At 42.6% G+C, this 27177-nt stretch overlaps 1 protein-coding gene across 4 annotated transcripts in view; it reads left to right on the top strand.

The window, feature by feature from the left end:
• Positions 1 to 1024: 1024 nt before the first annotated feature.
• The window catches only part of CNKSR2 (connector enhancer of kinase suppressor of Ras 2), a gene marked incomplete at its 5' end in the record, with an annotated part of 219304 nt that continues 193151 nt past the window's right edge, over positions 1025 to 27177 (top strand). For all 4 annotated transcript variants that reach the window (XM_082491745.1, XM_082491744.1, XM_082491743.1 and 1 more), the window contains one exon: positions 1025 to 1088. In XM_082491745.1, coding sequence (XP_082347871.1) covers positions 1025 to 1088 — 64 coding nt within the window. The remainder of the gene's footprint in view (positions 1089 to 27177) is intronic.

Raw genomic sequence — 27177 nt, 5'->3', positions numbered from 1 at the left:
GGCAGAGGAAAAAGGGGCAGCCCTTCTCCTCTCCTTCCCCCCTCTCCCCTCCGGGCCGCCAGCAGAACCCGGCCAAGGGACCGCCACCCCATCAGCGCTGCCGGCCACCACGGCTCCCGGCGGCACCGTCCAACGCAGCCGTTTTACAGTCGGGCTTTCCTCACCCTAAAAAAAAAAAAAAAAAAAAAAAAAAAAAAGGGAAAAAAAATTACCTTTCCCGCCCACACAGCGATTTTTTTTTTTTTTCTTTTTCAAGGATGAAAAACCCAACCCCCAAGGGCCAGCTGGGTGCCGCTGGCTGCGCTCCCCCGCAGGCAGCCCCACCGCCCCCGCCTCGGCGGGAGCAGGTGCCCGCCACTGCCGCCGCCCCAGGCCCGGTCCGCCCCCCAGACACTCCCCCCCCCGGCACCGGCACCTTGCGAGTCATCCCGCCCGCCCCGCTCCGCTCCCCCGCCCCGGGCGGCCGTCGGATGTCGCTTCCCATTTCACTTAAGAGATATTTTCGGGTGGCGGGAGCCGCCTCGTCATTTCCGCCAGGAGAAAAAGACACCGGCGCGGCAAACCGCAGCGGCGGAGAGCGGCGGGAACCCGCGGGCAGAGCCGGGCAGAGCCGAGCCCCGCCAGCCCCTCACTCGTCCCTCGGGAGACCGACCCATCCCCCCCCCCATCGGCGGGGCCGGGAGCCGCCGCCGCCGTCGCTGCCCGCGGGTTCGCGGGGGCGGGAGGCGTCGGAGCGTGTTGCCGCCTCCTCCCCCTTCCTCCTCCTCCTCCTCCTCCTCCTCCTCCTCCTCCTCCCCGCCGAGCCGGCAACATGAACTGAAATCCCCAGAGAGGCACAGAGGCGGCGAGCGAGAGAGCGGAGCGCAGCGGAGGCAAGCGGGGATTTAGCGGCTCTCTCCTCCCGCCGCCGCCGCCGCTCGGGCTCCGGGCAGCGCGGTCCCGCCGCCCCGCACAGCCTCACCCCTCCTCGCCCGGAGAGCGGCGGCCGCCCGAGCCCCGCGCCCCCGAGCCCCCCACCCTCCCCATGGCCCTCATCATGGAGCCCGTCAGTAAGTGGTCGCCGAGCCAAGTCGTCGACTGGATGAAAGGTAAGGAGCGGCGGCGGGGATGCGCGGTGCCCCTCTCCCATCAACCGCCCCCCCCCCCCCCCCCCCCGCCATCCCCGCAGGTGCGGAGAGCTCCGCGGCTTTCCCCGCGCCGGGGTCCCGCCTCCCCGGCACCGCCGGGTCCCCCCGCCCCGCGTTTCGGTTGGGGGGTGAGATGGAGGGGGGAGGGAGGCCGTCGGGGCCGCGCCGCCGGGGCCAGGGGGCAGCGCGGGGGCTGGGGGCTACGGGCCGCCCCGGGGCCGCGCTTCCGCCCCCCCCCTCCGCCCCGGGGCGCGGAGCAGGGGGGCGGCTGGCGACCCCCGGCGGCACATAAAGGCGGGGGCGGGGGGGCACACGACACGGACAGGGACAATCTGTGCCGGGGGGAGGCCGGGCTGCAGTGGCCGCGGTGTGGCGATGGGGCTGTCCCCCCCCAGCAGCGAGGGGATGCGAGGAGCGTGGCCGGCGGCGCCCAGCAGATGCGGTGCGAAATGACTCGCGAAATAAAAAGTTTAACCTACGGTGGGGCGCTGGCCCGGGGGGGTGGGGGGGGGTGTCACGGCTGCAACCGGGCCCCGCGGTGGGGGGCTCGGTTGGTCGGTGGGTCGGTCCGCTCCCTCCAGAGCGCCGGGGCTTCCCTCCGCCCCCGGTGCCGTGAAACCGCCCCGCCGGGCGAAGGGCGCTGGGCCCGCTCCTCCGGCCGGGGCCAGGGCACCCACGCGTGGGTGGGTGTGGGGTGTGGGGAGAGCTCGCCATCCCCGTCCCCGGGGGCGGCATGTAAAGATCCATGATGTACATTAAACGGGGAGAGTCCGGCGGGCTGACGTGTGCTGGTACTGCTGCTCAGCCTGCCCGCTCCCTCCCTCCTCACCTGTCCCTCCCCGCCCCCCCCCCCCCCTCCCCCAATAAAGTCTAATGAGAATAAAATTTTGGAATTTTTGTAGATGCTTTTCTGTTATTCTGCGTGCACCGACATGGCTTTAACATTGTAATTTAAAAGAGTCTTTTTGGTTTTTGGTGTGGGGTTTTGGTTTTTTTTTACTACCTTTAAGTTCAGATGCAGCTGTGTTTTGAATAAATCACCATCTAGTATTATATATCATTTTATAAAGATAGAATGACCGGATGGGTACAACTTTTGAACAACTGCTACATTGTGGGAGTTCTTTATAACATGCTGCGTGCTACTAATGTGACACTTTCATCATCCTTAAAATTTCAGGCATATAGCATATGTTTTCAGTTATTCAATCCTGGCATTTATAGCTGTTGAGTTATAATTATATTCAGTAATGTGCATAGTTTTGTTCTTTCTGAAGTGTTCCCAATCCATAGAAGAAGAATAATGAAAAAAGAATAATGTGATACTTCATATCCTCAGAAATTAGTAAATATTAATAAAAAACTTGAAGGAGCTACAGATGATCAGTATTAAAAGCAAACCCTTTTCAACTTCAAAATGTTTTATTACAGCTATTTAGCTTCCAACGTTTTTACTTCTGGAAAAAAAAAAAAAAAGATTGTGTAGGAGTTTTTTCAAATTAGTGATTGAGATACCTCCCCCATATTTTGGGAATGCAGAAAAATAATGAATTTGCAGATAGTGCATCTTTAAAACACTTCAAAAATGTAATACATCAAATACTTTTCATAAATGACAGGTGAAGTACATTGCATACTCTGCTTTTGTATTTCATCAATACAAAAACAGTTATTTAAAAACAACAGGCTGACTAAATGATAGCATTAAAAATTGTGAGACTGGATAAAGGTTTGCGCTTAGAAACCAGTGACTAACACAAAACTGTAGATCAGTTTTTAAAAATAATTATGTGAACTTTACAAAAAAAGCAGTTATTGCAATCGTACTGACTTTTTGGATTATGGAGCTTGCTCTTTAGTGTTTAACCTGTTTATTTTGATGTGAATGCTCAACTGTTTCTCTGGGATACTTTCATTTTTACTGAGCAAACGCATATATGTTGCTTCAAGCTTTCATTTCTTCGTTTGGTATTCTGGGTTGCAGATGAGCCTTCATTTCGAGTGAGGTGCAAAGAGATAAAGCACCTGCCTTTGACTAGTACTGTCTGAGGAAAACCACCTAGATAGCCACCACAGTTTCAGAAGTTGAGCCTGGAAATGAGCGTGACCAGCAGCCGTGGGCAGATCTGGTCCTGTCTGATGGATCACCCCTTGCCGAGTTTGGAGGAAGGATGGTAGTGGATAAGGGCAAGTGGTCGTGGCTGCAACAACTTCATTTTCCTCATGTTACCACTTGTAGTGTTGCAAATATTGTTATTGAAATCCGGGTGAAAATATGTTCTTCTACTGCTTTAGACACATTGCCGCCAACAAATTACATTTCTGAAAGTCTCTGTGTTTTAAGAGGTGCCCAAGACAGTTCAATGAGTAAAACATGAACATGTCACGAGAACTTTGGGGTGAGTGCATTAGTGGTCTTTGCATTAGTGGCAGTCAAGTCTGGTTTGCGTAAATTACATTAAACTTCAAGATGCGAGAATATTTTGCTGACTTACTGGTGTTACTTTACAGAATTATAAATGCTGAACTGGGTTTTAACCTCTTCCTTCAAGTAAGTGCCCTGCTACGTAACATGCCTGCTCAGAGAAGCTCTGTAAAGAGCATTCTTCAAAATAGATTTCAACGTTCAAAGCAAAATCTTTCCTGAAAAAGGAAGATCCTACTGTTTAACGTTGTTTACAGTTATCTGAAAGTAAGGGGAAATGAAACACTTTATATTTTATTGCTCTCAGTGTTTTTGTGATGGTCTTGCTGGTATGACCTGAACGTTTGCAATAAAGGGCCCTGTCTGGAATTCTTTATTTAGGCAAAAGAGCCATTACCTCAGTGTCATTTTGTTCAGGGCAGCGATAAAGCATCGGGCCTAATATTAAAAGATGTGAGAAACGAAGACAGGGGAAAGTATTCCTGCTCAAAAGTGTTAGATAAAAGTGCCGAGCTCTGGGCTGGATAGGGAACAGGCTCAAGACTGTGGGTATTCATGGAATAAATGCAGTCTGTCCAGTAGCTTCTTATTTTTTAATTCCTTGATATACATGGTTGGTCTATGGATCCTTTAACAGCCTATGGACTCTAAACTTGCTGAGACGTGCCTGGAATTGGCTACGCAAATAAGCGACTACCTAAATTTCGACTATGAAAATGCGTACGTTAAGAAGTTGTGGACCGAAGTACCAGTTAAAGCTTTGCAAATGGAAAGGACAAAACGAGCGGAGCCTGTGTCAGCATATGAGCTTTTGTATGGTTTAAAATGAACCCACCGACAGAAGATTAACTGTCATAGAGCTGGAAAAAGAGCAGATGGATTAGCTCATCTCTCCCACAGGATGGCATATTGTACGTGGAGGATAAAATGAATATTTAAATTAATTCAAACTGTGTATTATTTTGCTTTTCATATATTTAGTACTAATTTTAAAGGCCCTGCATGGATCAGTGAGCTGAAACCGTGTCAATCACCTCCTCTGCCTCCCCTTTGGAGGACATGTGTGGATTCCGCTGCCGCGTTGCAAGACGTTGACATGTTGCATAGGCGAGTGCCGTCGAACGTCATGGCTTTCACTGACTCAGGAAGGGAACATGTCAGATGTGTTTTAGATCTCTGAGGTGCTGAGAAAACTAAAAGACACGCAATTACTTTCCAAAGATCAGGATGTTTTTAACCGAGTCTTGTAACTTAACTGCTTTTGTCTGAGGTTATTTATAATGGCTGTCGTTTGATAAGGACCCGCTGCTCTTAACAATATTCTAGTTTTAATTTAGTACCAACCTCTCAATGGCAGAATCTGTTCAAAAAGGCAATCTACCTGGACAAATCGATATTACTTTATCTAACAAAGCTTAAATATTTATTTTTTGTTTGCTGAATGACAGCTTATAGAGCTTATACTAAGCTCATACAGCTTAAGCTGTTGTAATGGTAGTCATACTCAAGAAGCTGACATCTGAGGCATGGAGTTGCTGTAAAGGCTTCTGGTGCTAAGGAATGGGGTTTTTTTAACTCTATGTCTACTCTACCAGCATTTAGAAGGATGTAAATATTTAGAAGGACTGGGGGAAGAGAAGGAGAAACACGAACGTGCTAGCAAAGCAAAGCAGAGCACAAAAGTTCCGCATTTGGATGATTGAATATTACACGGATTTAAGAACTGAGTTCCTGTCTGCTCTTCACGTACAGAAGTTCGTGTCCATTTCCAGTAGCGTGTGTGTTTGCACGGAGTCGTCGTGGGCTGCCGGCAACCGTGCTCCACTTGGTGTAATAGGAATTATGTGTTATTTGTTGGGAAAATGGAAGAGTTTGTGGGAATGCTCTGAAACAAGAGACTGTTAATACTTAATAATGATTTAAAAAAAAAAAAAAAGTTGCCACAGGGCTCCTTTTACTCCTGTTCCTGAGTGTGTAGAGCTCTGGGACTTCTGTGGCAACACCCAGGTCCTGCTGCAGGTCCTGAGCCATTAGGTAGCAACAGGGAAGCTCATCAGTGAAGGCACAAACCCTCTCGCAGCACTATGGATTTATCTAGCAAATGGATTTAGGCCTTAAAAACAGTAAGGATGACTCCTGTGTTCAGGGTCACTATCAGACCTACCTCATTTTTACCTTGGCTTTCTCTGAAGAAGACTGTGCTATGGACGGAGCGCAGGCTGGACTATAGTGCCACAAAGGCCTGTGAAAGGCCCTACTTTATGATAGAGAGGAGATGTGCTTTCACATATGTATGTGCCTCATTTTGGGCTTTCAATTTTGTCCATCTTTTCATGTTTGTTTGGTTTTGGTTGTTTTTTTTTTTTTTTTCTCCAATGGTTTATTGAGTTAAATGTGCTTTCTTATGCTGCTACCCTTTTGGTGGGGCCCTTAACAAATGTGACTATTAGAAATAATATGGAAAAGGCTGAGTTGTCTCAGGGAAACAAAAGCTTGGGTTCTGAAACTTTAGTTCTGTGTGAAGCTTGTGTAGATGACTGATGAGCTGCAGAATAGTCATCAACTTGAATAGTCACTGCTAAGTGCCGTATGTGGAATAGATCAGGTGTTTTAGTATTTGTCAGCATTAAAACTCTTGTTTTTCTCTCCCAAGAAAAGCAAACTGAAGTTTTGCAGTGTCAGAGGATACATATAGTACTCCATTAGCTTTGAGGTGATGCTATTAAATGGAGTTATGACTTTTACTGTAATGTCTAGCGAGAAAATCTGTGGAAAAGCTCTAGAAAAATATGAAATAGTGCCATAGTTGGAGCTTAATTTCGATGAACTCCCAAACTTTTAAATTTATAGATAGTTACTCCATTTGTAAGAAAGCAATAAGAATTTGGGTAGGGCCAGTTGAGGGCCTTTTTGGAGAGGGGAGTTTGCACAAAGGCAGACAGTCAAAAGTCAAGCTGCGCTCTTCCGAACTTTAGTTTTAAGGACTCCAGCTTTAAAGCTGTAGTGAAAGAAGCGCTGGAAGGTTTCTCTCTCTTTCGCTTGTTTATTTTTCCTGTGGATCTCTCTCGCTCTTTGCTTGCCCTTCTGCCATTAAGAGTTTTCGCACTATCAATGATCAACGGCCACCACATCAGTCACGGTGATGTGTTTTAGAGCATCTTGCTTTGTGATTAGAAAACCTCTCCTGCCATTGTTTATCAGCAGAAAATGAAACTGCAATGGAAAGGGGGATGTGACAAAGCCCAACAGCCCGGGTGTTGCCATAGCAAAGGCAATGTTACATAAGCAGCCACTCTGCAAATAATTCATGCAGCCAAATTTTAAGCATAACGTGAGAATTCAGATCTAAATTAGTGCACTTTTTCGGGAGGGAGCTTTCCTAGATGAGGTGATCTCACTCGCTACTGAAATTAATGCGCTAGTTGTGAAGCTCTTTCAACACTGCCCGTTTACACCTTTATTTTGTTTGAACATATTGTTCTGTTTCTGAAACATCTGTTAGTTTAAATATGGCCTCACAATATGTTTTCTCAAGTGGTTTTTTGCAACAGTTCAGCGAAGCTCTATATTCTGATCTTATTCAGGCTTATTTGCACGCAGCAGTATTAAACCAAGCAATTTACAAATGCCTTTTCTGGTTCATGGGTGTCAAGAATTTTGTGAGGCAGCGATATAAACCAGATCGCTTTTCAGATGAGGGTTCTGAAATACATATACAGATGTATTTTTAGAATCTGTGCAAGTAGTTGTCTTTTAGCGCTCCGGCAATAATAAAACAGGCGGTTTTGTCTTCTAAAACCCAAATTGGCAAATGGTCTAGACTTTCTGCCTGATCCTCGGAAGTGTAGATGACCGTTTAATCTCAGTAAAGTTGCTGTAGCATTTGATTGTACTGTATTTCTCAGTGTCAAGCAGTAATATTTGTTACCAATTTCCAGAGGAATAGGGAAAAGCTGTTTCCTGAGAAAATTCTTCATGTATAGGCTTGCATTCAAAGGTATGCAGCCAAGGAGAAAGAGAAAGCCCGTTCCTCAGGCTTCCTTGCTTTGTAGATGGCGATTTGTTTTGTTTTTTTTTTTCAATAAGTTACCATTTCCTCATTAAATCATAGGATAACTATATCAGTGATCACCTGTAGCAAGCATTTACCTTTAGTAGGGTAACTTAGCTTTAGATTTCTAGATCCAAATAAAACAAAACTGCGCTACTATCACACTTCCTGCTTAAATAACTTACTTAATGAAACCTTTGAACCTTCAGTTTAGAAGCTGAATAGTTGTCAAGACAAATGCTGCAGGATAAGGGTTCCCAAATACCTTACTAAAAAAAAAAATCCAATACTGGAAGGGCTGTGTCATGAAACTGTGAAATGCCACATTTTCTTCATTGATCTCTTCCAGCTTTTCAAACGCACCCACTTTTTCTAAAAAGGTGAAGTTATTACACGAAATAAGGGAGCTTAATTTCTTCTTGTGGGACAGCTGGGCCTAGCAGGACACTTGCTCTTAAGTTTAAAATAGCTGACTGTCCAAGAGCAAGCATCTGCTGCTCCTTATAATGCTCCTTTCCTGCAACTGAAGGGTGAAGAGCTGGAAGACAGAGGTCCATTGGTCTGGCGCACCCAAGATCTGGAATGCTGCACGAACATCCACGCATACGCACATTTCGCCCTCAGTGTATATGGGGGTTACCAGATGTCTGGTAGATGAGATGAATTTTTCCTTGAGGTTTCCAGTGCAGGCATTTCTCTTATGCAAATGGAGTTTGGTATATCAAGTCGTTTCGCAGCACTGGAGGCTCCAAAACCTATCCCTTTTTGTTCTGCTTATCTGCCAAATGATGTTATCTTTGAGAAAATAGCCACGAGTGTGATCTTGTAGGGTGCTCAGCATTTCCAGTTTATCCTTTAAGTAGAAATTTAGGGCACTTGGTACCTCAGATGAAGTGCCTAGAACAGTAATTTCAAAGTGTTTGGCCGTACATGATTAACATCTGTTACAGTGCCATATGGTGGGAATTTCCAAGTAAACAGTTAATTAATAGATGAGTGTACCAGAGTAAGCCGTAATTAAACTATATTCAGCTGAAGTGTATTATTTTAATATGGTGGGATACAAAGTGCCGTACTTTTGTGCTACACCTTTTCTGTTGTGTGAAGAAGAGGGCAAAGAGTTGATGAGAATGAATTGAGCCTTTAAATTAAGGGTTCAAGTAGCTTTTTTTTTTTTTAAATAAATGGTTTAAGACGTGCATCAGCATCAAACATCCATTGATTTGAGTGGAACAGGGTCTTTGGTAATGCTGAATTTTTGACTGTGAATACTGTGGAGACTGCTCTGCTAGGATTTTACTGGTGTCCGTTGTGGGTGGTCAGTGGATGTCCAGCTGAGCTGCACAAACACGTAAGCCGTTTTCACATAACTTCAGATATTGCTGGTGGGGCTACACCTGCGCTGCTTGGTCTAGTACCACCGGTGGAACGAAGTTTTCCTACGCGAGCTGGCCAAAATGGTCTGGGGGAGTGTTTGGGGTGGGAGCTAACCTAAGGGTGTGTACGAGCAGGGGTAGTGCTGGGACCTCCTCCTTGGCCCTCCTGTGTTTGGAAGGATGAACATACCCATGGATACTGCTGAGCAGCTGGCTAGGTCACCTCTGAAGGGCTCTTGCCTCCCACAGAGGATGATCATTGGGCACGTAGAACTTTATAATATTACTGTTTTTGTTAAAGTGTAGAATTTATTTTTAGTTTTACCCCATCCACCAGTTGCCAATAGCTACAGCTATAAATGACCTATTTTAAAATAGATTCTTCTTTCCTGGCCTTCCTTCCTTTTCTCTTTCCCTTCTCTCCTGATAATCTTCATGTCAGTAAGAAGGTTAAGAAAGCCTTCCTCTGCATAATGAGGCCAGGTAAATATAGGTGGGACATGCCAGTGTTGTCTGAGTAATTCGCTAGATGGCATTCTTCCCTTCGAGTCAACACGGAAACCATTCACGGGAATGACAAGAGACCTTAGTGTTTTTAGTGAGACATGAACCTGAAATCTTGGTCAGGTGTGGTTCCTGAAGGCTCGTTGGTATTCTTCATAATAATGCGAAAGTTAACTCTAGTGCCCCGATTAAATTCCATGTTAATAATTTAAATCTTTGTAACTGGACTCCCCTTATTGATATCCATGACTGAGATGAGCTTTTCTTACTTTCTTTAATTACTTTGTAGTTTTGCTAGTTGCTTTCACACAGTTGATATTTTGATTTGTAAGGTGCAGTGCCGCTCTTGTCCTTGTTTTGTTTCAGATTTTCAAAAAACAGTGGTGAAGGGACCTGTTGAATGCAAAGGAGAAGTTGCTCTCTGAAAAAAATAACTTGCGTTGTGTACCGTCAACTGTTGTGAATCTTCACTTATCCTGCTTTGTGTACACCTTTTAAACACCAAACAAATAACAATTTTCTTCTTGTCTAATTCTGATTAAAGTGTGAGCGAAGTATGAGGTGACATATCCAGAAAGTACCTTGTTGAGTGTCCAGCATGGGTTGGCTTCTGGTTGGCTTGTTTATTGTTTCTTTATGGTCACGGACAGAGCCGTGTGCCCTTTGTCTCTCTTTCTCTTCAGAGGTCAAGCATGGCTCTTTTGGTAGACTTTGTTCTATTAGAGCTAACAGGAAAAAAATACAAATCTCTTAGTGTGTTTTTATTTTTGTAGTCTGCTTCCACTTTCTGTAAGGGCATGACGATGAGGTGGGCAGTATTGCTTTTCAGAGAGGTGTTTATTGCCCTTTTCAAATATTGCGGTCTTCAAATATTTTCAAATAAAGCTAACTATATGTTAGTTTAACCTAGAATGTAGAGGCTTATTGTTTCTTAAATTTCTCGCCTTGTTTTTTAGTATAGTCTTGAAAATACTTATGCTCAGTAATTTCACTGTTGGGTACTGGACTTCAAAATTAGGCGTACTTTTCGTTACGTTAGCCGTTATTTCATGTTTTAAACCATATGGATCTTAGCTGTTTAATGCAGTCTGTGGTCAAAAGCCTATTTCTGGAGCCCTGATAATTGAGTCCAAGAGCACAGCGTAGTGTGAATAATTTGTCGTGCTCTGCGTGTGGATTTGTGAGAGAGAGGTTCAGCCTGGAAGCGTAATCTTTGCACATAAGGAATTTCCATATAAGTGTCAATCTGAAGGTTTGAAGGAAGGAGGAGAGTTTATCATCAGAAAAATAAGAAAGTTAGGTATGCAACAGGACTCCCTGAGAGCAAATAAACTCATTTTTGAAAGGACGAGATACTTCATAGCCTTCAAAGGATTGTTTTAAATGTCTGCTTTAGCAAATTACGCTTTTGGCATAGCATTTGAATGCTTGCGTGAGTTATGATGAAGCTCTCCTTAGCAACTATAGAATGTAAAATGGTACATACACAGTCATGAAACGTCTGTATTTTTAAGATTAGCATGTTTCTTTTTTTTTTTTTTTTTTTTTTTTCCTTTTAAATAAAGGGTTTGGTGTTTCTGGTAACTACCTTGCTTGAATAAGACAGCTGAAGAGTCGGGGCAAAGCTGATGAAGGAGTGCTAGCTATCTCCCTGATGGAAATGTCAGTATTTGAAAATGGTCTTACCAGCTTACCAACCCAAGGTCTTGGGAAAAAGAAAACACTTGGTACAAGACAAAAAAGAAATAAATCACTTTTCTGTGAAAATACATCCTGTATACTATGTAGTATTTGCTAGACGAAGAAAAGATGAAATTTGTTTCAGAAGGCTAAAGGTAATTTCAGTTACTAAAAGTTTACAAAGTCACTTTAGAAGGAGCTCACTGATTCCTTGCGTGTTCTGTCTTGGTCAATAAAACCCTTTTCTGTTGGTTATTTGGACATCATCCCGTTTCCCTCTTTCATCCTAACCACTGTCCTTCAGGTCACTGTAAGCCGCACTCAACTCTTCATTTTCGAACTGGAGGTAACTAGTGCTAATGAGATGTGAAGGAGTAGACCTGAAGAGACTGGACAGTTAGTGACTGCCTCTGGTGGTGTTATCAGATCATAGGGTTTTATTCGTCTTCCTAAGACAATGCTTTCCGAAGCAGGGTGCGATGGTGTGCTGTAGGTGGCTGCCGGGGCATCCAGATGCCAGGGATTGTGGAACGGGGGCTTGAGTTTGCAGGAGACCGTGTCCGGACTGTTTTTCACCTCTGCAAATCTGCGCAAACTCCTGTTTAGGGGAATGAGTGCTGTCTGTGTAATAGAATAACTGAAAAGATAACTTTGATATGTGATGCATTCCTTCAAAAAACCAAAAGCTTGAAAAGAAGGTAAAGCAGAATAAAAACTTTGCTGCCCAGTCACTTATAAAAAAAAATAAAATTAAAAGACCCTTACTTTAGATAACGTTTGTTTTTTCAGTTGACAATATATTGTGGGCTGTGATGAGAATGGTGACATTTTAGATCCAAAGGAGTGACATTTTAGATCCAAAGGAAAAACTAAATGTGCTCATAACTCTTCAATTGCATATGTATGAAATTCATTCAACTAACAGGCAAAATTAAATAACATCTAGGAATTGTAATGTTGTCTTGTCATTTCATTAGATTTCTTCACTTTGTATATGTTCTGTAATGTGGTCTACCTCCTGCAAGGTAATTGACTTGTATTTATCCTAAGAATTAAAACTGTAAATCTTAAGCCTGTACCCTCTCGTTTAGTGCTCTGAAATACTGGAAGGAGTTTCCTGCAGAATACTGTTTTGGTAAATCTCACTAAATCAAAATTCGCCTCAAAAAAGAATTAAAATGAGGCCTCTGAAGGAAAAGATTGATGTGTGTCAGGCTTTAGTTTCAATCGATGATAAAATTGTTTCTAAAATTACAAATCTATCTGATTTACTGTTCTTTTGATAGAATCTTTGAAAGCGTTATGGCAGTTCACGAAGTTGTAGCTCAAAGTTTTTGAGTTCAAAGCATCTCAGCAATGTCCAATGTTATGACTGTACTCCCTAGAAAGAAAATGGCTACCATATTATAGTAATTTAAAAATGAGTAAATAGATAGAAATAGCTTTTTAGTGGCATGATTAGATATTTTAATCTCAAGAGGTCATTTGTTTTTGTTTACTGCTCAGTAATTTAGGATTTTTGTTTCACTGCGTAACAGCACTAAATGGCAGATTGTAAATGGTTTAATGGTAAAAATCAGCCATCAGTGTTGAGTAAAACAAATCCATGTAGCTCCTCTAGAAGAACGCACCCTTCTTGTGTGTAATCAAGCACCGTAAGAACAACTGACTTGAATGAACTTTTGATGAGTTCTTAAATGTGCTCCCTTGCAAGTTATTATCATATGACAGATGGGAAGTAAACTAACTAGGAGTTCAGCGAGGTCGGGTAAGGCCAGCTATAAAAAGTTGTCTGCTTGTTGTTTTTGGTGTTTTTTTGTTTACCATTGTTTCCCCCTCCCCCCCTTCCCTTAATGGCTTTTTGCTGTGGCATATGTGACTTTATTTAAGTTCGCTCTGTGCGCTCTAATCCAATTGCTTTGTTAAGTCAAATGAATGTTTTTTGTTTTGTTTTGAATTTTAGCCTTTGTTTTTAGCATTAAATGTGCATTTTTAATTAGGATATGTTATTAAAGATTAGATTCTCACAATGGGGTGTGTGCCAGCTCTTGAAATGAAGTCATGCTTGTCAGGAGATAGTAAATAATAAGCTTAGTAAGGTTTAAAAGATGTGTCTTGCAAAACATTAGCCCCTGTAATGAGTGCGAAGTGGCAACAGCACATAAATATCAATTGTTTTTCTCCAGTGGATCCGTCTGAATATGAGTTTTCTTAATTTGAATTAAATTTTCTTTTGCCAGTTTAATGAAACAAGCAAGAAGGGATGTTTGTCTTTTGAGAAACCACAGTTTCCCATCCCAGAACAATGACTTGTTTTGAACTGAAGGGGAACAATCCGACATTCATATGATATCTTGTAATCTCTGTTCCCAAAACCATGTTAAAAATCAGAAACTGCTGTCCAGCAAATCCCCATTTAGCTGCAAGGGGAGACTCTGGGATTCCCAGCCTTGCTTTTGGGACTGTCTATATTTTGTTCCTCGTTTTATCCAGAATCTTTTAATGCTCCTGGGAACAAGGGTTTGGAGCACCAGGTTCCCTGTGCTCTGGAATACCTTGAGCGTCGCGGCTGGTGTGTGCGTGCCTGTGTGTGTGCGTGTGGTTGGTGTGCCCAGGGTGGCATTGGCAAGAGGAGGATGGGGAGACAAGGATGGGTCTGTCTCCGTCCTAATTCGATCAGACAAAACTGTCTGCAGTCATGCCCCGGAAGATTAAGAGTGGCTTTCCATGACTGTGGTCTTAAATTCAGTCATCTAATTTCTGTCTTTAAGTGCATGAGTCGCTTGGTGGGCCTGGGCAGAGTAACTCCTCTGCTCATCATCTGCGCAGTGGGTTTTTTGTCCGCGTTTCTGATGCATCCCCTGGCACCCGCGGGATAAGGAGGAGCAGGTGTAGCTCTTCTTCGTTGTGCACCTCTAGCACAAAACAAGGAGGGAAGTGGGAACGGTATGTTGGGATACAAATGTATGATGTGGAAAGCAGAGTAATTTAAGTGGAGAGCAGAAAAAAAGGCATAATATGCATACAGACATATTCTCAGTCACTTTTGTTTTATGTTAAATTATTTTTTCATTTTTTAAGTTACACTCGTAACATTTTTGAAATTGCATGTATAAAATTAGTGCTTGACTCAGGAGCCACGTGGTATGAGATGTAACCCTGGGAAAGAGAAATTGCCATTGCTAATGAGCAAATATTTCACTGAGATTAATAAAAGAAAAGAAAACCAAACCCAAATAAGTAATGAAGAAAATTCCCTGTATTTTAGTAATGCAGAAATGCTCACCAAGTAGCCAAAACCTGTAGTATCTGGTGCTGAAACTAAGTAGCCGTTAGGCAAAGTAACAGCGTATCGCTGTAGGTACCACGCTGCTAGAGACATCATTTTTGGCTAACAGGCAAAGCTTTTGTACTCAGTACTGGAAGGCCTTAAAAATCCTACATCTCATTTTGTAAGAAGCTCTTCTGCTGCGTGTCTGAACAAAATTACAGAAAACGGTTCTTTTAAACTGCTGATTTTTTTTCCCATGTGCCGCTGGACCCTCCGTGTTGTTGGCTTTACTGGGGAGTTACCAGTATTTCCGCAGCAGGTGAAGGGGCCGCTTGTCACCCCCTGCATCGCAAGTCCTCCGGCTCCTCCTCATTACAGGGGAGGGAGAAGGTTAAATGCCTTGTATCATCTCTAGTTTAAGTGCACTGAAGCATTTCTAACTGACTGGCTGCTTTTTTAATGAAAGAAATTTGTCTTGTAACAGCTTTATATGCCCAGCTAATTAAAACCACTCCATTATATTACTCTCCATATATCCAGTTTGGTAGGCAGAAATTGTTTGCTCTTTGACAGATTCATTTCTTGTTGATGTTGGTTTTGTAGGGCGCCTCTGTCTTGGACTTGTATACCTTAGAAATAATAAGGCATTAAGGCGTTTTATATATTGGAAAATGCAAAGATTTGCTAATCATTAATACGGAAAACTTTTTCAGTCTTGCTTGGAATCATAAGATGCAATTTGTTCTGCATGTGTAAATGCCTCAGCTTCACGGCAAGGCTAAGTTGAGGGACATTTAATTTGATACGTAAAGGTTGGGAATGTGTTTTAAATAAAGAAATTGTTACAACACACGGTATACTGTTGCTAGCGACCTTTTTAAAAGCTGTCAGGCAGGAAAAATGCCTTTTTTAGTGAAGAGGCAGGGTTGTCTGTACTTTCTTAGGCGCACTCAGTGTGGGTTGATCCCCTTCAGATTATCTGAAGCCTCGTATGTTTTTCCAGTGGTCTCCTCGCTGCAGCCCTTTGATTTCTTCCATACGGATCTGAGTGTGCACAGGTGGGAGTTGAGGACTGCCATGCTGCCTGTCACTCCCAATTTGAGACCTGGAGGTCTGAGGAACTTCACCCAGCTGGGAAGCTGGATCGGCTGCTGAGATAGAGCCACCTTCTAAAGAAATCACGCTTACCCTGCTTTTCCTCCTATCTTTTTCTCATGCCAAAAGCTGTGGGGTGAGCTGAGGATTAGCAACCCCATTCACTTTTGTCCCAGCTGTGAAGCAGTCCCTTGACAACTTCTTTGGTGGTCATGTTGGTGCAGATTCTGTACCACGTTGGAAAGGGGAAAAAAATCATTATTAGTGGCTTAAAATTTCACAAATGAGGTTTCTATTCAGTATATTGGTGCTGAGCCTGTTGAACAAACAAGTTGGGTACTTTTTGCAAATGTGAGAGTCTTCAATATGAAGACCAACCACCCCCACCTCTCCAAAAGCGAGGGATGGAGAGGGGTTTGAGTAGGCACCTTTATTCATCTCTAAGCGGAGAATCATTCACCAAGGACGTTACAGCCTGAACGGTATGACAGAAAAGGTGAAGTGAATTATTGCGTACGTTATTTGGAGGAAGAGATCTGGTAACCAAATGGTAATTGCGCACACTTCTGGCTGAGCAGTAGAAGCCGTCACAATTTGCCATCTGCTTCGCCATTATTCTGACTGAGTGTGGGAGGGGAGAGAGCGTTTGTAATTCATAACGCGGTATTTTGGGAGAGGCTTGGTGCCGCAAACCAAGCGGATGGGTGCCTGTTGTCTTAGGCTCTGTAAAATCTAGTTGGTCTTACATGAAAGGAGGGAGGCAATATGTGAATAGAAGGAGAAAGAAAGAGTACTGCAAGCTTTTTATTTCATATAGATTATCTGATTAAATTATTTGGAGTAACAGGAAACCCTTCAGTGTAAAATTCCTGCCTGCTATAAACTATAGGTCTCATTTGATCTTGCTCAAAGCTCATCACTGTTACGATGATAAGCGAGACACTACAAAACAAAATTGTGCTGAAAAAAATAAACAAATACACCATCAAAATCTTCTCATACAGCTTTGAGGAGCTTCTGAAGTAATATCAGTGCTTTGACAAGATACTGATACGTGGTGCTGCTGTGGATATCAACTGGATCTGCATCCGTTTGTTACGAGAGCGGGGGGGGCTTCAGTACGTATTGCTCAGTAAGTTACCCATTATGAGTCAGGTCATAACAGGACTTTAAAGATTTAAAAAAATGCTCTACAGCTAAGATTAATAGTTTGTTTGGTGAGATTAAGTAGCCAGTCCGGCCCAAACCACCACAGTATAGTATGTTCATGTGTTAAAACAAGCTCAAAATATTAGATGGGATCCTGAAGAATACTCATCATTAATAACGTCACAGTAACTGTTTACATTCTTGTAAGCTCTAGCTTTTATTTGTGCCCGTATTTGTGACGGCTTTTAAAATAATGTTTTCAAGGGTATTTATGGACTTTCTTGAGAAAAACTTGAAATGACATCATTTTACAGTTTGAGGCTAAGCCTTTTCTGGTTTTGAGTTTGCATAGAAGAATTGGTGATATTAAAATATCAAGTCTGGTAGGAAAAGAAGCCCACCGATTCTAACGTAAAAATTATAGAAAAACAAAGGAACTAATGCAAAGTGTCTTGAATGAACTGTGCACCATTTTTCCTTTTTCATTTCACGATGGTAACATAGCATGAAAAATGCTTATGGCATTTCCCGTAGGCTGAGGCAGATCACAGGGAAGAGCAGGTGGAGACACTTAAGCTTTTGGTAGAGGGACTAAAAGAAGGTGTTCCCTGGTTCTGTCTGTGGCTCACCGTTGTGGGGTTCCTGGTGCGGGCACTGAGCTCCAGATGTGTGAGCAGAGGGTGCCGCTGGCGGCTCTGCGGCCGTGCCAGGGTAGTGCTGGTGTGGGGCAGGGGGAGGCATCTCCTGCCGTAGCCCCGTGCCTCCCGGCAGCATTCCCAGATTATTAACCCGCTCCCCCGGGCGGGGGGTGAAATTACCTGGCACGTGAGACGGGGCCATGTCCAAAGGAAGCGTGCGGGAAACTCTCACGGTTAACAAAGAAACCTCTTTCAGGTTGGTTAATCTGTAGAAGGCGAGGTGGGGGTCAATACCATGTTTTTAATTAGAGTTAGGTTTCTGAAGTCGGTGGCTGCCCTTGTACAAAAGCGTGGAGACTGAGCGGAGCAGAGGGAAGTCAGAAAGCCGCCTCGGTAGGTAGGCGTGAGCTGAGACACCTGGAAAGCCCTGTAAGGCAGTCCTATAAAGAGTAAATATGTGTAACGGGCGCTTAAGCGACCAGCTCTGCCGTGTTCTGATTCTGACTCAAGCGAAACCAAAAAGTCAAGTTTATTCATTGCTCCGCAGTGTAGCGAGCAGCTTTGTATCAATTGACATTTTTGTCATGTTTTGAACACTCGTTAGCACTTCAGATTAGCTATTAAAGGACATGAAACGTTTAATCACCATGTCTTTTCTTGTTAGCAGTAGTCACTAGTGCAATGCTTTTTTTTTTAAAAGTAATTAAGTGAAAAAATTGTACTTTAACGATTTTACTTGGGATGCAGCGGTTTCAAGCATTGAGATTACCGGCCTAAGCAAGCTACGCTTTCTTCTCCCTGAAATAATGTTTTAAAACTCTTGAAATCTTAAAATAGTAATAAAATAATTCTAAATGTCATGCAGAAGCCTGGAAGATCCTCATTTACCGCCTCTAAATGTTTGGACATTTTTAATGTTTGGTGCAAAGGTGAATCCTTTTACTCACGATTGAAACGAATGATTTCTCATCTTCTAAAGGTCTCCTATTTAATGAAATATTATAAGCGTGATACAGCATTGGTTCTGTAACAGTGACACATTCATTGAATTGCTTTTTTTTCTTCCTTAGTACTAGTTAGTTATTTAAAAAGGTATTTGGAATAGACTTCTGACTAGCTTTAAAAAGGAGCGCTCTCAATTATAAATTAGAGGCAATATTATAAGCCTCAGAAATCCTCAAAATACCGAAGTGCAATTTTTTATTATATTTTCAGCCTGATATTCAAAAGGTTCCAAATAACAGTAAAATAAACCAGCTAGTTCCTTCAGGGATCTGTAATTGTAGGACCTTTTTCCTAAATGGAGATCTGTTCCTCTACACAAAATTGGCATTTAATCAAAATAATTTTCATGTAACTATTTGTATTCTAAAAATACAGAATGTGTGAATGACTAAAAGCAAACACTCATTTTTAATAGTATATTCCGGGGAACTCTGAAGGTAATGCCATGGAAAATATCAGTGAAAATTTGCTAATCAACCCCCTATCCTTCCCTTCGCTGTTGTAAATGGCCACGACCTGCCCCAAGCCGTGGTGGGAGACGTCTTCACGATGAAGTCGTGCTGTGAGGATTTTTTTGCCAGCTTTGCTAACGATGAGGGCGCAGGCAGCTCCGCGCGGGCGGCGAGGCCCCGGTGATGTGGTGGGTGGTGAGGCAGCCAGGTGGGATCGCGTCCCGCGGGGAGGGGAGGAGGCAGGCCAAAACGCTGGGCGAAAGCGAGAAGATGGAGGCTGTGGCTTCTTGCAGCTCCTCCCTGGCCTTGTGGGGAGTGGGTGGCTGGTTGTCCCGCTGCCTGCGTGGGGAAGCTTGGAGCAGAGGTCAGATGGGTTTTGGGTAGAGGTAGGGGGTGGTCACACCGAAGTCTTCCTCTGGAACGGACGCAGTGAGGGACCCAAAGTACCCGTGCTGCAAGGAATGGGTGGGGAGGAATGGCGGTGGGTTTGTACGTGGGAATTAGGGATGAGACAGAGGTGACTTTTGTGGCTGTTGTTCCCGCTGGCATTGATGAGTTGGGACTGAGCAGAGACGCATTTCCTTCTCCTCGCCTCGGCCACTGGTGGAGAAAGACAGCGGACTGCAGGTGATGACTGCAGCAGTCAAAGGTCTCAGGAAGAACTGAGATGCAGGAAAACAGACTTTGGTTTCCTGCAAATGCTGAAGGGTAAAGTTTTCTTTTAGAAGTAACTGTGAAAACCTGGCTGAGAGAAACAATACCTTGTTATGTTTTTCCTGAATGCCAATGGGGTAAATTTTCCAATTGGCATTTAGAGGATGCTGAGTGATGAGGATTGAGTTTGCAGAAGAAAGTCCTCTTCTCTCTAGAGCTTAGCTTCTTTCATACAGTGAGGGGGGGAAAAAACCAACCTCTCTGCAGGCCCGGCTGAATTGTAACCTTGGTGGTAAGCAGTGAGGAAAGTGAAATTGAAGAGTAAGATGCAAACAAAAAAAGAACAGTTATTGGTAGAGCTAAATACATTTTTGTGGGCTTGACAATACAGAAAATATTTCTTCTAAAAAAGGGAAGAAGGATTGTATATACTTCACAGCTTGTAGAATCCTAAAAATATGTTTATCCTTGGCAAAGTGTCTTATGGTCTCAGAAACAGTAAGACGTTATAAGCACCTCAGAAGGAGGCATCTGGGACTCTGCCGCTTGAGATTTCACTGCGGGGTTTGAGCTGGAGAGCTTCTTCCCGTGTGTTAGGTTTTGAGGTTCTCTGCAAAGATTAACTCCTTGAAATTTAATTACCAGCTATTGTATGCCCAAAACACCGGCTAATTTGTTGGGGTTTTTTCTAATACACAGCGTGGGAAAGTCTTGAAGACCAAATTCAGGAAAAAATGGGAATCGAGTTATTCTGCCAATATTAAAACATTTCTGGTTAAAAGAAAACAAACAAACAATAAAAAAACGCCCGAAAAACCCCCAAACAAAAATGAAGGAAGAAGTGAATAGGCCTTATGGTCATATAAAATTGTACTAGAATTAATTTTGGAATATCTTCTACATATTACACTGGCTAATATTGTGTGTTTAATGGAAAAGCTTTTTCTTTAATATCTCCAAATGCTTTTGAGGCTTTCACAGTATTCTAAGGTAATCATGTTAATTTCTAAGAGAGACTGTAAAGGGCATATTTAAGTCTGACGCTTGTACCTTCCATAATATCGATTAAACTATTTAGTCTCTGCCCGCTGAGAGCTGAAAGGACATGAGTAACTCCGCAACTTCCCACTAGAACTAAAGCTTGATCGCCTAACAGGATGCGCAAACCCACCCTTACATAAAGCACTAGCGTGATCTCCTCTATAGTTTCGGTAGGAGTATTCACATGCTTGAAGTTAAAATCGTGTCCAGTCTCAGAAGTGAGGCCCATATTTGAGAACTGCAGTGGAGCTGAGGTACGTACACCTTGGAAACCTTACTCTGGGGATTTTCTGATTTTGACTACTTTATTTCTGCAGCGTTGATATGGCATTTGTGCTAGCGTCTAGCATTCAATTTGTGTGTACTTAGTTACTTTATTGAGGGTGGTATGGTTTTGGGTTGCCAATAACTGTGAAAATAATGTAATAATGCATAGTCCTGCAAAAGTACTTGTGTACAGACACTGTTCCTCTGTTTTATCTGGGGTGCAGGGTTTACTTTCTGGGAAGCTAAAAAAAAGGTAGTTCTTGTTTTTTGTGTCTGTACCCTCAGAAACTTCTTCTAGTTGTTCTCATCCAAGGCATTTTTAAAAGATTACTTTCTCATTGCTTTTGTTTGATTTCTTTTAATTGTTTTAAAACATTTGGGCATTCACGGGGCATTTTTTTCCTCAAGATGGGAATAGGCCTTCTTGAGATGATTTAGAAACTACCATTGCTACCAGCTGTCTTAGATATAAATTGAAACTTGCTGATTTACTTATTAAAATTCTTTCAAAACTCTAAAATGTTAGGATCTACAGACTTAAGTTGGACTATGAAAGCCTATAATCCTCTGCATCCAAATTAGCCTTCCTCAGCGTATGTGCAGAAAGGAGGGGAGAGACGTTTTGGGATGGAGTTCAATAGCATCAGGCCAAACATTGAGAGATTGTTTGCACAGCTGTGTCTAAGCAGTGACCAAGCTGTTAAACAACCTAGCGGGGGAAAATGAATAGAAACTCTTGTTGGCCAGAGGACCCAGTTTCCTGGACAGTGCTCAGGACGTTATGAAGTCATTGCACATGCTGGGTCAAGGCTTTTACCCATATTTTCCCCTTGCACTTGGGAATAATTCATGCTTTGCTTTTTTCATAATAATGTAATTGGCTTAAACATCTGAACAAAATTCTGTATTGACGAATGATGCACTGTAGTGTACTTACCTATAACTTCAATTAGGGGACCTTTCCCTGCCAGTGAACCGATTCACTGATGTGAGAGGAGACAGTGCCTGTATATCTGTCTTGCTTCCTTGCAAATTGTAGATTATGAAAGTGGACTACCGAGCAATAATTTAATCAGTGGCATCAGAAGAGCATTAAGCTCCATTAAATGTTGGGTCACCATCAATGTCAGATGAGTATTAAATTATGGCTTGCAACTTAGCAGTACTCGTCCAAAAGGCAGTGCTTAGGTTCTTGGCAAGCATAGAACAGTTTGTTATGGAACAGATGCTTCAGAGGTTAACGTATGACTGAAGTGTCAAGTTGTGTCAGACGAGATGGGCCCAACACTAATGTGGTGCTCGGACTTTGTGAGACGCATGTTAGCAAATCGCTCCCTACCTGAACGGCGTGGGTTAAAAATGTTTCATTAATAGGATCTCCTGTTGAATGCTTGGAAATCAAAGCACTGCTCTGTCTGTCAAAGAAGGGCTTACAATGTGAAGAGGTTATCACAAAATACGCTCTGCAAATGGTGGAGATACAGTTCTCCTGATAAGGAGGGAGGATCCATACGGGCTGCTCAGAGTTTGAATTTTTGTGTAGAAGAAACATAATTTTCTTTTTGGTCCTGGCGCGGCATAATATCGCCAGCCTGCTATCTGGAGAGTTACTTTAATACCTCTACTGCTAGTCACAGATTTTCCAAGTAAGGGCAGTAAGGTGAACCTAGTAACGCTCTTTCTGGGTGGCTTCGCTGATGTTAGCGGCTCTCATGCAACAGCTAAATCATTGAGGCTCTTGTCAGTCTGCTGTACTGCTCCTGCCACTTAGGAAAGCCGTATGCTGCAGGAGATACTGACCTTGGAGCTATGCAGGGAGAGAGAGGAGGATGAAAAATGGATGCTAGAATAAAATGGTTTTCCCATTCCTGTTTAGGTTCCACAGAGAAAAGGAGGAAATAAAGAAGAGAGTGGGTTGGGCTGGTAGAGTAACAGATGTGCTGAGGAAAATTTTTGCTGGTGGTGGTGCTGGGAACAGAATAAATGAGAGTAACGTTTGATATTGGTAAAGCTTACCTGGTCTTTACACAGCCTCTAGTTTGATGGTAAGATGGGTTCTCCAAGTGGGAATCCTAACAAACCCATCTGCTGAAGATGGTGGTTTGGGTTCTTCCCACAATCTTGTCCATGGTTAAGATTTCTTATCTAACTGTAACCACAGGTTGGCCACATAGTCTTGCTGGCACACAGTATGGTGTGTTTATATATATTTCAAGCCTTATTACAGGTTTTCATCTATTAAGGATTGCACCACTGGTGCTTGGGTGTTACCAACCAAATTTTTGCTGGTGTGCGAAACCCATGGTACTCCTGTGGCAGTGGGCTGCAGATGGGAATGTTGCAGTTCCAGCTGAGGGAGCCTGGGACAGCTGGGCAGAAGGCAGTGGTCTTCAGGGAGGAATCACACTGTCCAGCTGCAAGATTGGCTGACTGAGCCACTGGGGCAGCGCGTTTTCAAACCACTCCAGTCAAAAGTCTCCAGAATCTCCTTCTGCCCATCAGTTTCACCCTAAAGTTTGGTGTTCATTTGCTTGTTAAAAAGTACCGCCCCAGAAATCTGTATGTCCTACATTGCTATACTGTTATTTTTCTTTTCAAAAATATACCAACAGCTTGTTGACATTTTAAGATTAACCTATTAATATTAAAGCTTCAGAATTTTTTTCCATTTTCCACTTTTTTCCTTGTTACAGTTCTGAAACTGGCCATTATGCAGAGAACTGGCTCTGAAGCGGACCTTAGCAGAGCAGAACCTGTCGTGAGAAGGCGAATTGCACCTTATCTTTATAAGGATTAGAATTGCCATTTCCTACCAGTGCTTCATGCATGCTTTATTATTAAAAGCCATGTTATTTCAGAAATAGTTCAACTTAGTGACAAGATTCTGGAAGAACTGAAGAGTTTAAAGGTATTACTGTTTCTTAACAGGAGGCTGAAATAATACATAAACACTAGGATGCACGTGATGCAGCGCAAAATCAGAATACAGCTGATAAATACGTGTTTAACAGACTGGTTGGCATTTGGAAATGAAGGTAGAAACCATGTATTTGATACCTTAGAACAGATACTTGAAATAAATATGTCCTCTGTCTTTCAAAAAAATCCCCACCCTTTAAGTCTCACTCAGGTTCAGAAAGTTTATATTTAATGAGAGCAAATGAGTCTGTGGCAGGTAACATGGACAGTCTTCCTTCAGTCTTTAGCAACAAGGAGGAAGGCATGCAAAACCAGCCAGAATTACCGTGATCAAAATATTAATTATTATTAATTCATTAAGCTTTTATGACTACTTGAAATGACATCCACCTTATGTTTCAGGTACACTTTAAAGAATAAATATGGAATAAGGAATCTCTCGTACAGTAGGAAGATTAGTACATATAATGAGTCCTGTTTAAACTCTGCAGAGTGAAAATTTAATTTTTTATTTTTTTTTTTTTTATTTTATTTTTTGGTTTCATTTTTTTCCCCAGCTTTTGAATAGGTCTGGATGAGGTGCTAACGAAAATACTTAATATTTTTATACTGATACACCCTCTCCATTACTTTTCAATGGAAAGTAAATAATGCTTAAGTGGGCAGGAGATACAGAGCAAGACCAAGAAGTATAGTACAGTTGGCTATATCTAGCTAACAGAGGAAGCGTTTAAACAGCATTTACATCATGGTGATGTCTTGTGGAAATGAGCAGGAATATCCATAATTGGGACACTTTATCCCACACTGACTGATACAAGTATTTTGTTCTACCAGCCAGGGATATTGCAGGATAAAGGATGAAGATCACACAAAGGAAACCCAAGCTCAAAATTAATTAACTGGAAAAACTTTATATGTTTTTATTTTTTTTTCTTTTGTCGCCATATCTTATCACATAATATACCAGAGCTTGTGGAACTGCAACCTCGTTAAATCTCAACTCTGGTTTAGTTTGCCATGCCTTCTGTGTGGCTTGGGGCAAGGCTGTTTGTGAGTAGGGCTAAGCAAAATGCACAAGAGGGTCACTTTACCTTGTGCTGCCTTCTGGAGGGCTCCATATGAATGGAGCTCTCGCCGATGGCGCGTTTTCTGTGATGTTTCTGGCCTCTTTCTACAGAAGTTGCTTTCTACAGAATTGCTTGGGAGGCCCGAGCATGGTGCCTATCTTCCACCTCCCTCAATGTTCCCTGCAACAGCCGCAAAGTGAAGTGTGGGGATATCAGGTTGGGATATCAGGTTTTTTCTTTGGGTTTCCCAGCATTAGGCCTCTGAATTGGTTAACTAAATGTGTGTATTATAAAGTGGTTGTGCAAAACATTACAGTTTAGTGCTACTAAGTTATATAGTGTGTAATACTAATATTTAATGAAGTACCTCATCTTCTCTTTGGGGAAGAGCTTCAGGGACAGCAGTTTCATATCATTAATTTAGTTCTATGCAGTTAATAGTTGAAAACAAATTGTTATTAATTTAGTGTGACACATGTACACATTACTTTCCATGTGAAGGTTCACTTCTCCTTCCAGGAGATATAACATTGACGAGACTTGAAAGAGACTAATACGTCGCTGTAGATTAATTCAGTCTTTGAAGGGTCTAATTCCTAGTTACTGCTTTTTGCTCATAAGGATAAATTGTATGAGCAAGTGATTATGCAAAATGAGAAACTAGCTAAAGTGTAACTGAGGTTGTCACTTCAACAGTTTGTTTTTTATTTATTTATTTTTATGTATTTACAACTTATGCAAAGCTGACAACGTTATTTTAAAAAGTATATTGCGGAAGAAAATAAAAAACTAACAAGTATATTTTTCCATGATCCAGTTGTGTGGGTTGTGTTCCCACTTTACAGGCTTACAGTTCGTATTGTAGATTTTGCATTATGGAATGTGTTCTTCTGTTCTAGCGAGCACGAGGGAAGAGCAGGCATGTAAAGTTGTCCTTGCTTGTACTTTTCTGTAAAGCTTTCTACTTTCAATATAATTTGAAGCAGATTGTCTTAGCCAAGAAGCTTAAAGCTGACATGTTTTTCACCTCTTAACATACACAGGATCTGTGCGTATCGGAGTGTCATAAAGCTGTACTTGTAGGACTGTTTGTAAAGTTACTTGAACGTATTCTGTCTGATTATGGGTGACGTCATTAGGGTTCTGGCTTAATTCTGAAATCCTTCCTGGGAGAAGGCAGCTAGAGCCAGTGAACGCTGGATGATTTTGCTGGTATTAGAAGGAAAATCAAATCTAGGGGAAGGAAGAATAATTTGGAACATGGGTGGAAGTCATCATGTAAGCACTCCCAGCCAAGCTTAGCATCTTGTCCGCTGTTGCTCCAGAGAGAGGTTCGGTGTAAGCATGGCAAAACTGAGGAGTTGCTCATGCTGCAAAATGAATTGCGTTGCTTTTAACCACACGGCTGTGCTGCATGAAATCCGCATATCCTGTGTGATGGCATCACTGAATAAATCTTATAAGCTTTATCTGAACCATTAACAGATCTCTCTAGTGGTGGGAAAGTGTAAAGTACTGAGGTAAAGGAAAGCTTTAACAACTGTTGTATTATGTCTTTGGGGACACGGTGTTCCAGCTTGCTCCGAAAGGATGCATTCTGACATAATAAATTCTTGGCAGCAAAGCTGGTTTTGGTGGTGAAGAACTATAATAAAGGCTGTGGCAGAGCTTATTTGACTATTTTGCGTAATAGCATATATTAGCCCATGTGAGGGAGTGAGGAGTGCCCTTCTTGTGACAACAACAGTGTGTTTAATGTGGCTGCTCCGGAGTGTGCTGTAAAAATGCAAACATGGGAAGGCATTTGAAAGAACAACCAGTACTTATTTACTTACTTGGTTAATGTCAGGGGTGTGCTTGGCTTACATAAACATCTTCTGACCATCTTACATATTATACTTATTTTTTTCCCTTTAATATAGGATTCATTTATATTTTGCGGGGGGGGGGGGGTGGGACGGTTACTGCGACATCATATGTGAAGTGGTGGTAGTGATGAATATTAGAAGTGTAGCTTTCCCTTTCTTCTTCAAGGCACTCCTACACATATCAAAGTATTTGACCAGTGATTTTAAGTTACAGATGTTTCTTTGTCGTGTGGAGGGGGATGTACAGCTTTTTCGTCCCACAACCCTTAAACCATCCCAAATCTCACACTATGCTGAATTGTGCGAGCTTCTGCTTAAAGAGAGCTCCAAGCCTGGGAATTGCATGGGCGTTGTGAGAAGAAAGAATGAACGGGAGGGAGTTCACTCAGAGTTTGAAGAAACTTTTCCTCCTGTCTGCCTGCTGTAGGCTTGGACACTTGATGGCTTTTACGTCCTATAGTCATGTGCTAGTGTGAAGCGCAGCTGCAGATAATCATGGGAGACAGTGAAAAGCTATGGAAAATAAAGACTTTCATATCTTAAGTCCTGCGTTGTTGTTTTTTTTCCAGCTTTATAGCCTCTTCT

The sequence above is a fragment of the Vanellus vanellus genome, assembly GCF_965231255.1.
Source record: "Vanellus vanellus genome assembly, chromosome: 1".
NCBI classification, from domain to species: domain Eukaryota; kingdom Metazoa; phylum Chordata; class Aves; order Charadriiformes; family Charadriidae; genus Vanellus; species Vanellus vanellus.
This window is presented reverse-complemented; position numbering and strand designations above follow the sequence as displayed.